General features: G+C 39.6%; 1 protein-coding gene across 3 annotated transcripts in view; it reads left to right on the top strand.

Annotated features, from left to right (window-relative positions):
* Positions 1-13,811, top strand: part of CACNA2D4 (calcium voltage-gated channel auxiliary subunit alpha2delta 4) — a 303,483-nt gene that overhangs the window by 102,555 nt on the left and 187,117 nt on the right. For all 3 annotated transcript variants that reach the window (XM_089671819.1, XM_089671818.1, XM_089671817.1), the window contains exons 21-25: positions 685-730; positions 2,335-2,432; positions 4,749-4,842; positions 6,096-6,188; positions 10,298-10,425. In XM_089671819.1, the coding sequence (XP_089527945.1) occupies positions 685-730; positions 2,335-2,432; positions 4,749-4,842; positions 6,096-6,188; positions 10,298-10,425 (459 nt within the window). The remainder of the gene's footprint in view (positions 1-684; positions 731-2,334; positions 2,433-4,748; positions 4,843-6,095; positions 6,189-10,297; positions 10,426-13,811) is intronic.

The following is a 13,811-nucleotide window of genomic DNA, read 5'->3' as shown; positions in this document are numbered from 1 at the left end:
GTGTGATTGGCCTTTTACTGTGACCTGTGATCAGCTGTGTCCAAGGGATACAGCGGTCACAGAGTGCGCCCGTGGAAGGACAGTTTTTTCAATATGAAGCTAAGATTGAGGACATGATCACAAACTAACAGGAGTAAAGTTCAAAACTAACATATGACAGTATCATTTTACTGAAAGAGAAGTGGACTCTTGGGAAAAGACTTCCAGCAGAGGCAGCAATTCAATCAACAATAAGGGCTCATTCACACTAGAGCATACTGCATTTTTGTGCATTGCATTAGCCATCCCATTCAAACTAAGTGGACTGAAAATAAATGAAATACATTTTTGTCATGCTACAATTTTTTTGCAGTGCAATGCAGACTAAAACAATAAAGGGCAGACTTGATGGACCACGTGCTCTTTTTCTGCAATAACTATTCTGTATTTGTACTGGTGCCAATTGGGGGTGGTGGTTCTGCTACAGATTATGCCTGACCCTCCAAACAGTAAGAATGTCACAGCTCTACACATCACAGACCATAGGGGAGAGAGTCTGATGATACCAAGAGGAAACAGTGCTGCTGGAAAGTAGAAACAAGGCTTGTGTCACTGAGAATAGCACATTCCATAGAGTGTTAAGTCCAACTTCAGCTAAATTTTTTGTACTCTTTGTTTTTCTGCATCTCACCGTTTATCTTTCAGGACTTCATGACCTCCTTCACCCTGACCTGACCCTGGCCAATGAATGGTGAGTGAAGACTTCACACATGGTGACACTGCTTCAATATCAACTTAAAGTTATTGCATAGCAGATTTGTAGTCTTCTATATAGCCAAAAGGTGGCGCTATAGGCTCTCTTTCATTTTCTTCTATTTTCTGGCCACTTACCTGCTTACAGTCCTCAATAGTTCAAACTGCAATTTTCACACACAATTACCTTATTCTACACTTGCCAGGCAGTTCCATCTGGGGTTTTAGCCAGATAAACAGAACATCAAAGCAGGCATGCTTTTTTTATAAGATGAAGACTTATAGTAAACAGATAAAAAATATAAAACAGCATTTAAATACTTTTACTTAAACAAATATTAAAGGTTCACTTTATGTCATGCACATTGGAAATAAAATGTGCATAGTCCATTATATCACAAATGTCACTAGTAGTCCTAGAAATAGTGGTAACCTGATCAATGGTAATCCATGCAGTCAGTAGCTCACCACAAGAACCTTAGAGCAGTTCCTCATCAGACTGAAGGAATATCGACAGTAAAATGAAAGAATGCAAAAGGGTGCATCTAAGTGCAGAAACTAAAGTATATTTGTTGAAGTAAAAGAATAAGATGCATTCACATTTTGTAAAATACTAAAAGGATTAATATGTGTAATGAGGCCGTCCTCTGTGGACCCAAGAGATGTACCCAATGATAAAGCTCCAAGCTAACCAGAAATATGCAGTTCAGTTTTGGGCACCAATTCACAAAAAGAACATTGGGGAACTGGAGAAAGTACAGAGAAGGGCAACCAAACTGATAAGAGGCATGGAGGAGCTCAGCTATGAGGAAAGATTAGAGGAACTGAATTTATTTTCTCCTGAGAAGAGGAGATTAAGGGGGATATGATCAACATGTATAAATACATCAGTGGTTCATATAGTGAACTCGGTGTAGAGCTATTCACCCTGAGGTCATCACAGAGGACAAGGGGGCACTCTTTACATCTGTAGGATAAGAAATTTAATCTCCAAACATAGAAAGGTTTCTTTACAGTAAGAGCTGTGAAAATGTGGAATAGACTCCCTCAAGAGTTGGTTCTGGCCAGCTCAGTGGATTGCTTCAAAAAAGGCCTGGATTGTTTCTTAGATACACAGAATATAACTGGATACTAACATTTATAGGTAAAGTTGATCCAGGGAATATCCGATTGCCTCTCTCTCGGGGGATCAGGAAGGAATTTTTTTCCCAGTAGGAGCAAATTGGATCGTGCTTTGCTGGGGTTTTTTTTGCCTTCCTCTGGATCAACTGTGGGTATAGGACTATAACTTTTTTTTTTTCTATGGTTGAACTGGATGGACTTTTGTCTTTTTTCAGACAGACTAAATATGTATACTATGTAACCAGCATAAAACCACTCACAGTAGGCACAGAATCTGAGCTGTCAGAAGACTGACAGCGAGGGAAACTTTTGGATGATGTCAGATTCCAGGGGTGTATAGGGGGCATGGTAACATGTTTTGAGGTGGCAGCGCCTCTTCCTTAGGCTTCCTCAAGCTTTATTATCAATATGAATAAGCTGATATTGTGCTTCCAGCAAAGGTAGTTCATATGTGTCATGAGACTTTGTCTTCTTCCCCAGGATTTACTGTATTACAGATATTGACCCTGATCACCGCAAACTGAACCAGCTGCAAGCAGTCACCCGCTTCCTGATGGGAGAGGATCCGGACCTGGAGTGTGAGTGACACCTTCCTGTCCCCCTACAGACATCACTGAAGCAATATTATGCAACCCCTTTGGGACAATGACTTGGGAGAGATGGAATAGTAACACTGGAACCCAAGGGTTGTCTTATTGGAATAGGAATTGTAGTAGTTTTGGACAGGCTATCTGGATTCTGGGAATCTACATGTCAAAGGATTTCCACAGTTTCCTTGGTTTGTAACTAAATTGATCTGTGATTAAGGGAGCCTCCCTGAGAATGAATTGTCCAGATATAAATTTATCCCAATATCAAATCAGATAAAGACTGATGAAGGGGGCCTGGCTCTGATGAAGGGAGTGGTCTCTGGCCCCTGAAACATGTTGGCTCTTTGACAAAGTCTTTTATTATATTGCAAATAAATTTTATCCAGATAATTAATTCTAACTGTGGTGTCTCAATTGCAAATCCCTTTAGTTACATGGAACAATGTTTGCGTAATGCTTAGAATAGGGTATTTGTGAAGTCCCAGGAATGCAGCCTGTCAATTTAGTGCTAGTAAGCAAGACTATTCATCAAAGTACCTGAAATAAGCACTATTTGTGTTGCCTGAGCGTAACCAAGAACATATGAGCTTGCAAAAAAGAAGCAGTCATTGGAAATAAACTTTAATTGAATTGATCAGTAGGGGGGACATGAGCAGTTACAGTTACAACAGTTACATTTTCATACAACCGTTCTGATGGACTGGAGAGAATTGGTGCCTTGTTAAAGGAAATATCTGCAAGAAGTTTGGTCTGTGTGAACTTATACCGATTGTTCTTTTGGTCAAAGCAATTTTCAGTCCCTCGGTTTACCTGGAGCTAGTGACGTTGCTTTGACAAAGTGGCTCATGCTGTGGTGCTGTCCCCAGCAAATAGAAGGACGGCATTACCTAAAAACTGTCAACTTCTTCCATAATCTTTCCTCTTCGAAAGATTCTTTTCGTTGTGATTTATTTAGAACAGGTTCTTACTGTTGAAGTTTAGTCTGGATATATTTTCCTTTTCCTACTCCCATTATTCATGTATCAATAACATTATTAAATAAAACCATTCTGTTTTCTTGACATACCTTTTTTTAGACCCAGATGTAATCACTGGGTCTCTATGTTTTGTTGCGCAATGTAGGCAAATCATGGTTGAGGTACCCTGTACTTGTCTCAAGAGCCCTCAGCCCTGATGCAAGCAGCGGGCTTGCCCTTGGGAGGAGTTATGTAAATATTAAAATACCTTGTTGGGTGGGTGTAAGTTTGAAGGAGTAGGCATTCCTAAGAAGTTTATATATATATGCATGCAGACTGCCCTAGGTAACTTTATTCTGAGCCTCTTTGATTGAAAGAACTGAAATTCAATGAATGAAAGGGGTGAGCCAGGGACAGTCAGGTTGGGGACGGAAGCACTAGGTGATTCTGGATGTCCTCCAGCCAGGAAATGGGGCAGGATCTATGTGACTCGCTACAATATCTATGGTACATTGAGAGAAGCCCAGAGTGCGCAGCAAAATCAGAATACGTAATTTCTATATAAAAGAGGGGCAAGTATAGCTGTGCAAGACTGAAGGTGAATTCAACTTTAAACTTATTCTTAGCTGGTAAAGAAAGGGAACTAGTCCTATGTTATTTGTATTATTATTATACAGGATTTATATAGCACCAACAGTTTGCTCAGCACTTTACAATATAAAGGGGAGACAATACAGCAACGATACAGTTCAATACAAGAGGGATAGGAGGGCCCTGTTCTTTGGAGCTTACAGTCTAAGAGGAAGGGGCTGGTGGTACAAAAGGTAATAACTGTGGGGGATGAACTGATAGGAGGAATAAAAGGTTCCGTTATTAGCTGAAGGCAGGAAAGGCTTCCCTGAAGAGAGAGGTTTTCAGAGATCGCCTAAAAGTGGGCAGAGTAGGCGATAGTCAGATAGATTGAGGTAGAGAGTTCCAGAGGATAGAGGCTCTGGAGAAGTCTTGGAGACGAGCATGAGAGGAGGAGACAAGGTAGCTAGAGAGCAGGAGGTCGTGGGAGGAGCAGAGAGGAAAGTTTGGGTGATATTTGGAGACAAGATTGGTGATGTAATTTGGGACAGAGTTATAAATGGCTTTATATGTTATTGTTAATGTTTTTAATTATTTCCGTTGGGCAATGGGAAGCCAGTGGAGGGATTGGCAGAGGGGGATGGCAGACATGGAATAGTTGGTAAGTTGGATGAGTCTGGCAGCAGCATTCATGACAGACTGAAGAGGGGATAGCATGCGATTAGGTATGTCAATGAGGAGGGAGTTACAATAGCTGCTCATTATTCTTCTCTTGCAGGTGATGAGGAGCTGGTAAAGGAAGTTTTGTTTGATGCTGTGGTCACTGCGCCGCTGGAAGCCTACTGGACACAGGTGGCTCTTAATATGTCAAAGTGAGTAATAAAAATGATTTCAAAGATGTAAATGCACCTCCTTAATAATCTGCTGCGGAAAGTATTGCTGTTTCATTGCCTCATTTGACAAATTTTATCTTTATGTCTTTAACGGAAAATTGTCTTGAGGGAAACCTGGAAACTGCCATGTTAATCCAGTGACTTCGATACTTTGAATCGTTGTTTCGAACAAGTACAGCCATAAGAAACCCTTGTATTCCAGCTTTCAATTGCTGCATGCTCATTTCAGTCATTGACTTGAAAGTACTAAAGTCAAACATGGCCAGGCAACTGCAATATAAGGAAAGGAGTCAGCAACACCAGCCTTTGTACTTTAAAGAGATCCTGTCAGGGCTCTAAAATTTTAATACTGGCACATCACTACATATAGAAGCCAGCTCGTCTCTTTAACGGCCCATGTCCCCTACTTTCCTTCTGACTCGAATCTGCAGCCTCAAAGCCTTTTCAGCAATTAACACTTACAGCAGTATCAAGTGCCTGTGTCCCCTGCCCTGCACCTTTTTTTTCCTCTGATATAATACATCACTTCTGAGCTCTGAAGTGGCATGAAGGGCGGAAGAAAGAACCAACACATGAAGGGGGATACATAGTGACCCTACCTGGCATCTAGGCTTCAATGACCTTTGGTCAAAAAAAGTTAAATCAATCTGGAGTGCACGTGCAAGTTGTTTTGTTAGCTATAGTGAGGGGGGACTGTGGTTGACCAGTGACCAAGGTCGCCATGGCAGGTCTTACAAGTATTGCTAGGTATCAATGTGTTCTTTAAGGGCAGCAGACACTTAGGCAGTTGAACAAATGTCATCCAGTCACAGACCAATCCAGGGCACCATGACCGCAACCCCTTTGGCACTAAATTCAAAGAACCTCATAGGTGTTACTGTTAGTGGAATCCAGCTTGGGAAGAGGACCCATCTCATTCGCTCAGAAAGTACCATAGTATGGACAGTTGGTGAACCCAGGGTTCCCTGGAGGGACCCAACTTGAAGACCACCTTTGTCACATTCTGTGAGCCAGTTGAAGGACAACCATTTGTAGACTATTTTGTATCTCTTTTCCCATTTTTTTTATGTGTGATGCTGTGTTGTACCTGTTCTCAGTAAATGACCATCATCTCTGTTGGAGATATTGATGGTTCATTACAGGCTATTGACTTCCACCTGCTTTACTGTTCAAGATGTTTCACTTTCCTTTTCTTCCCAGATAACTCCTGTATGTTTTTTCTTTTGCTGCAGACAGGAAGATGGAATCGAGGTGGCTTTTCTGGGTACCCGTGCTGGCCTTATTCGGAAAAATTTGTATGTGGGAGCCGAACAGATGTCAAACAAGTGAGTTGTGTATTGTTTGGGCCAATTTAAGGACAACGAAGGACACTTTCCCAGGCCAGCAGGACATGGGCCCATCAGGAGAACCACCAGTAGCACTAGCTGAATTGGTCAAGATGCTCATCTTTGTCTCCTATTTTCCTATAAAACCAAGTCTGTTTCTTGCAACCTGGAGAGAGTGTTCTTCCAATTCTATTTCCTGAATTGGTAGATGGGTTATTTGGACTGCTTGTCAGTTCACAGGTGGGAAAAGATCTCCACCTTAACCTAGCTGACCTCCATTCATGTAGTATGTGGAATCCAACAAGTTTTCTAACCATCCTTAGGACCCTTTCCTGTAGGATATATTGCAATTTATATTCATTTTCTTTCTTTGTTTTAATTTATAATAATATATATATATATATATATATATATATATTGGATTATTGCATATTATTATGATGTGTATCATATATCAAGTTCTGCTTTCCTTTTCACATCATTAGATTCATCACAGCAATGATCAGGCAGCTTAGTGTCAGATTTCAATCAGACAAGGGCATCTGCAAAGCAAACTGCCCCAGTGAGCTGTCTCTTTAGCTAACCCATATAGTGCTCTGGGGATCCTTTGTCATGTATTAAATGCTTTTTTGCAAAGACTGAACATAGTGCAAAACAGATATAAAATATTAGTTTATCAATTATAAACACTAAAATAAAATGTGAATTTTTAATTTTTTTTTGACATAAATAGATCAAGCAAACTTTATGAGATGCATGTAAATGATAGGGCTGTTGGTCTGCATGCTTCTTACACAAATAGAACTTTATTCAATTATGTTTTGCCTTGACACATTTTTCAGTAAACCTGAAACATATACTGAAAGTGCTTGTTCTAAAATCCTCCACTAAATGTGACGTAAAGGGATGTGTGTGGGGGGAATGGGGTTGAGGGAGGTTGGTTGTGTTCTTAAAGAGCTGGACTGTGCAGTGAGCTTATATGTATGCTAATCTCAGTAGCCAATTTTGTGACATTGAAAAATCCTCTTGATTTTTGCTAGGAACAGGCTTATATAGTATTGGGGTAGTAGAGGTTTTATGCTATATACAGCTTTCAGAATCAGAGGTAGAGCATGCAGTGCTCTGCGTATGGCACTGTAGAACATGCTGGTACTTGGTGATGATGATAATCATTTTAAATTGCAAACTGCTATTATAACAGCAAGACACAGCTGTGGAAATATGCTTGTAAGGACAATGTTGCCATCTTGTGGTGAAAAGTGAAACTATAGTAGAAGATAACTATACAAATACACCAGGGATTTCCATACCTAGACAGGTGTTCCTCATCCTAGATTTGTAAGCACAGACATTCAAACTATTATTTTATGGTACTGTGGCACAGTTGCTAACAGTTCCTGTATTTTTGGGGGAGAGTAAGGCCTCATGCACACTGGAGGTTTGACCATCTCTCCTATACACCTTTCTTCCTTGCAACAGCATTTTGATGTAAGTGTAATGCATTTAGGTGCGTCAAGAGCTTTGGCGTTTTTTCATTTAATTGGCCAAAATTTAACTTAAATGGCCATTGAAATCAGATACAGCTCAAGTGCTAAATGTGCTAGTGTTAACACACGTTTAGACGCATTTGCACACGTTTACATAAAAAATCCAAACAATTTTTTGCCAAACGGTGCTGCTCCTAGATGCACTAGCAGTGGGTTATTTTTCTGCCTTTAAACTTCTAATCTCCTGTAAATACTATGGACACATAGGCTAACATGCAGGAGCATTTAGAGGCAAAAAAAAGTCACTTGTCCTTAACAGCATTGTTAAAAATGTCATACATGAGGTAGATTTGTTCCTTCATATATTCATGGACACTAATTAATTTTACAATATGATCTTTTCTTTTGGATCATAATATATAACATTTAATATACACTAAAGGGAATATACAGTCAGGTCCATAAATATTGGGACATCGACACAATTCTAACATTTTTGGCTCTATACACCACCACAATGGATTTGAAATGAAATGAACAAGATGTGCTTTAACTGCAGACTGTCAGCTTTAATTTGAGCGTATTTACATCCAAGTCAGGTGAAGGGTGTAGGAATTACAACAGTTTGCATATGTGCCTCCCACTTGTAAAGGGACCAAAAGTAATGGGACAATTGGCTTCTCAGCTATTCCATGGCCAGGCGTGTGCTATTCCCTCATTATCCCTATTACAATGAGCAGATAAAAGGTCCAGAGTTCATTTCAAGTGTGCTATTTGCATTTGGAATCTGTTGCTGTCAACTGTCAAGATGAGATCCAAAGAGCTGTCACTATCAGCGAAGCAAGCCATCATTAGGCTGAAAAAACAAAACAAACCCATCAGAGAGATAGCAAAAACATTAGGCGTGGCCAAAACAACTGTTTGGAACATTCTTAAAAAGAAGGAACGCATCGGTGAGCTCAGCAACACCAAAAGACACGGAAGACCATGGAAAACAACTGTGGTGGATGACCAAAGAATTCTTTCCCTGATGAAGAAAACACCCTTCACAACAGATGGTCAGATCAAGAACACTCTCCAGGAGGTAGGTGTATGTGTGTCAAAGTCAACAATCAAGAGAAGACTTCACCAGAGTGAATACAGAGGGTTCACCACAAGGTGTAAACCATTGGTGAGCCTCAAAAACAGGAAGGCCAGATTAGAGTTTGCCAAACGACATCTAAAAAGCCCACACAGTTCTGGAACAACATCCTATGGACAGATGAGACCAAGATCAACTTGTACCAGAGTGATGGGAAGAGAAGAGTATGGAGAAGGAAAGGAACTGCTCATGATCCTAAGCATACCACCTCATCAGTGAAGCATGGTGGTGGTAGTGTCATGGCGTGGGCATGTATGGCTGCCAATGGAACTGGTTCTCTTGTATTTATTGATGATGTGACTGCTGACAAAAGCAGCAGGATGAATTGTGAAGTGTTTCGGGCAATATTATCTGCTCATATTCAGCCAAATGCTTCAGAACTCATTGGACGCTGCTTCACAGTGCAGATGGACAATGACCCAAAGCATACTGCAAAAGCAACCAAAGAGTTTTTTAAGGGAAAGAAGTGGAATGTTATGTAATGGTCAAGTCAATCACCTGACCTGAATCCAATTGAGCATGCATTTCTCTTGCTGAAGACAAAACTGAAGGGAAAATGCCCCAAGAATAAGCAGGAACTAAAGACAGTTGCAGTAGAGGCCTGGCAGAGCATCACCAGGGATGAAACCCAGCATCTGGTTATGTCTATGCGTTCCAGACTTCAGGCTGTAATTGGCTGGAAAGGATTTACAACCAAGTATTAAAAAGTGAAAGTTTGATTTATGATTATTATTCTGTCCCATTACTTTTGGTCCCTTAACAAGTGGGAGGCACATATGCAAACTGTTGTAATTCCTACACAGTTCACCTGACTTGGATGTAAATACCCTCAAATTAAAGCTCACAGTCTGCAGTTAAAGCACATCTTGTTCATTTCATTTCAAATCCATTGTGGTGGTGTATAGAGCCAAAAATGTTAGAATTGTGTCGATGTCCCAATATTTATGGACCTGACTGTATATTTGGGGGGGGGGGGGTTCATGTATTATGTTTAGAAATAAAAAAAATCCCAATGGTCAGATCTTAAAACGTCATCACTCAAAATAAATTCTATTTTTGTGAATAAGAGTCACAAATTGTTTCCTTTTTATATCAAAGTAACAAGTTCTGAAATTAATATGTAGACTGGAAGCTGACTGGCTCTCTCTGTCTTCTTGAGTACAAGACAAGAAGCAAAGGAAAATCTCCCTAATAAGAGATGGCAAAAAAACTTTTTACCCTTTCATCCTTTATTTAAAATGCAACAGAAAGTTTTGACTTTTTTATATAATTTTTTTTTAACTTGGATATAAAACACGTCAGTGTGGTTAGCTAAATGCAAATAATCTTACTGGTGTTTGCCATTGTTTTTATGTATAGGTCATGAGTATATATGTACATGGGGCAGGCATATTATACTCTGCTTCCAGTTTAGTAATGATGCATAGCAATGCTGCCTTGCCAACATATTTGTCATATTTATTACATTTTTTTCCATTTAGGAAATTTCTGCAATATGAAGAAAAGGAAAGCATATTCACCATGGATCACTTTCCCTTGTGGTACCGGCGGGCAGCAGAACATCCTCCGGGAAGCTTTGTCTACCATGTGCCTACTGACGAAAGTCCGGGTAATATTTTCAAGCCTTTAACAATGCAGATGCTCAGCTAATTCTCATCAGACAATAGCAGTAACCACCAGATGTGTAGCATTGCTGACCAAATATATATAACTATTTTGGTAGAACTAGACATGGCAAAACTTTGTCATCTGTGTGTAGCAATCTTTGTGTGATTTAGTTGTTGGCTGGTTGCAGTACTTGATTATTGACTATAGGAGGTGCTGAATGTTGTAGCAATGCATGACATTGGTTTGTTAAAGTGATACTAAACCCACAACAGTAAAATCAGTCTGTATAGGCAGTAAAGCATGCTTGTTATACTCACTGTGGAACCTAAGGGGTTAATCCTTTCTTCTCTGCCCCTCCTCTTGTTGAAATGACCACCTGATACAGACTGAACCCGTAGCCCTTTTGCACATGCTTAGTTTGGTGTGTGTTGCTAGAGAGGTTTTTTTTTTTCTTTGGAGAGCGCATATGATTATTACCACAGGGCCAATCAGCACTGTCCAGATAGAGGGTCAGGGGATTTCCATCCTCCTAGAGTAGAAAGAAAACTCCTCCTACAAGCTTTAGCTAGTGCTGGGCTGGACACTGATAGAAGTCACATGATTGCTCTAACTGATGATGAGAAAAGGTATTTAGCAGTTTATATTTACTAAAATAATTGCATTTCCATGTTCTGTGTACTGTGGGAGATCAGAAATACTGAATGCAGGGTCCTGGGCTTAGTAACACTTTAATAAGGAAAAAATATTATAAAAGGAAAACTAATGCAGCCAACAAACAAAGGACTGGTAAGCTGCAATATATTACAATTTTTGGGGGTTTAGATGCTCTTTAAATTGGAACTCCAGGCAGAAAGGTAAATACACATGTAAATGCATATGTGTTTACATGACCAAGGTTCTGTCATTAAGTATAGCTTGGCAGGCGACACACATATTTCTGATTCAGCAAATGTACTTCTTATGTCACCTCAGTTAATCAGCCTCTTCGCCTATTAACAGGAATCAATGCAACTGAATGTAGTTCAGGGATCTTCCTGGCTCAGCAATATGGCACAAATGTTTAAATCATGAGATCTGGCCTCACGGAATTACAAATCTTTTGCCAGGTGAAACACTAGATATATAACATGTAGTCGTTTGTCTGGAGTTTCACTTTAAGGAACAACTGGCATTAGTCTAGAATAAAAATTTAGTGCCCTGCATGTTTCATGTAGATCTGTTTCAGAAGGAAAAAAAGAACTGTTTAAAACATGAATGAGCAGTATGGTCCCTGGAGGGACTACTAGTCCCCACACCTCCTGAGTGCAAAGATTTGTACATATTGAACATTTGGAATGACACTACTGTCTTTTCTTCTCCTTGGGTCTACTTACACTTCTGCAATAAAAATGTTTTGTGTTCTGTAAAATAGGTCAGTTCACAAAGCTAACATACACAAGATTTTCAAAAAATTACAATTATTTTCAGTAGAGTCCAATGAAATCTGAAAATCAGTCACTTGTCTAAGGCCCTGTTCACATTTGGTGTGGTGACCTGCGTTTTGCCTGAATGCATGATCACAGGTCACTGCTAAGACACACAGAAAACAGTTGTTTTCTATGTTTGGTTTTCAAACTGCAAGGCACTGTGGAGGTGTGGTGCAGGGGGCTGTGATGAAATGCAGACATCCGGCAATTTATCACAGCATACAAGAAGGGATCACATGTCATGGTATAGCAGCACAATGCACTGTGCTGTTTTACAGTGACATGAATTAATTGTCACTTTTTGTGCACTTTAAAAAAAGAAAAGCTGATACAAAAAAGGGAACACTGTGAGGTGCTGAAACGCATATCACACCTCCCCCTACTGATGGCTCTCTGTGGCCAGAACATATAGCAGCCCATATACTAAATGTCAGCAGTTTGCTATACAGGCAGTGCGAATTGGCCTCAAAAGAGTGCATTAAGCTACATTTGAAGCTTTGTGAATTGAGCCTAATGTGTTTTTGTTTTGTTTTTGTTTGTTTGTTTTTATTTTACAGTTTTTTTAGGGGGGGGGAGATCGCTGAAATCTCATATAATTTGTTTTCAAAGTTTTTTTTTAAATTTATCTTAGGAAGGACCAAATCCCCGAAATCTCATATAATGTTCAGTGACCATTTACATTTTCGCATGCATTGCTTTATGGCAGTTGACTGAAAATTAAATGGTCTACCAACAAAACAATCCAAAATGTGCATGTTGGGGAAAGTTTGTAACATAATGCTTTGCAACACATTGCGCACAGTGTAACACCCTAGAGCAGTGGGGTATCATTTGAAATGAATGACACCACATCACCTGTGGAGTGTTTTGCTGTTTGTTGCAGTAACATGTGCATTACTACTAAACAAGGATGTCAAAGGTCCTTTGAAAAGTTAAAGTAATTTCATAAGTCATTTACAATCATTTTAAATCATTTTAAATCCCTGGTGCTCCAGCATTGCGATCCTTGTTCAAATACTTTCTGTGATGATGCGAGAGCTCTCTTTCAATTGTGTTTTGCATTGTCACGTTTCCCATATTGTCACATGCTGTCATATGTTTCCCTGGTGAAGACTACAAGCCACAATACTAAAACACATTGGGGTTGATTTACTAAAGGAAAATAGACTGTGCACTTTTCAAAGTGCAGTTGCACTCTGCAAGAGCAGTTGATCTAGAGCTTAGTAAATGAGCAGCTCTGCTGGCTTCCATCATCCAATCACATGCACACAAAAATGCTTTTTTTTTATTTTCCCTGCACGTGATTGGGTATTCTTTGCAAAATGAAGCTGTACTTCATTTACTAAGCTTGGGAGCAACTGCTCTTGCGGAGTGCAACTTCACTTTGCAAAGTGCAAAGTCAGTTTGCCTTTACTAAATCTACCCCATAGAGATTGATTTGCTAAAGGCAAATATGCTGTGCACTTTTCAAAGGGCAGTTGCACTTCGCAAGAGCAGTTGCTCTAGAGCTTAGGAAATGAGCAGAAGCTTTGCGGACTTCCATCATTCAATCATGTGCAAGCAAAAATTATTTTTTAAATTTTCCTTGCATGTGATTAACAGCATGTAATACAGTATTTATTGATATTTTTTTAATGATGTGTGACACTTTAAGGTTTACTTTTAAACCCAATGATATCAAACTCCTTGTGTTTTAGCTATGGAAAAGGTGGATCTAGTGTGCTGAAGTGTAAATGGACCCTTGCTTGTGTTAATTCAATGTATGGTTTTTGTTTTTTAAGCCTTTTTGTAGGTCTTTTCGCCTAGCAGGTTTTAGAGGAGCTGCTATTGACCAGCAGAGTAAACTATTAATTAGGTTGTACTGTAATATTGTTGCAATGTGTCTGTAAAGGTTCTTATTTATCCAGGTCATGGTATAGCT

Source organism: Staurois parvus, unplaced genomic scaffold (assembly GCF_062004578.1).
Source record: "Staurois parvus isolate SC_StPar_1 unplaced genomic scaffold, SC_StPar_1.0 ptg000114l, whole genome shotgun sequence".
In the NCBI taxonomy this organism is placed as follows: Eukaryota; Metazoa; Chordata; class Amphibia; order Anura; family Ranidae; genus Staurois; species Staurois parvus.
The sequence above is the reverse complement of the archived record's forward strand: the minus strand, read 5'-3'. Positions and strand labels throughout refer to the sequence as shown.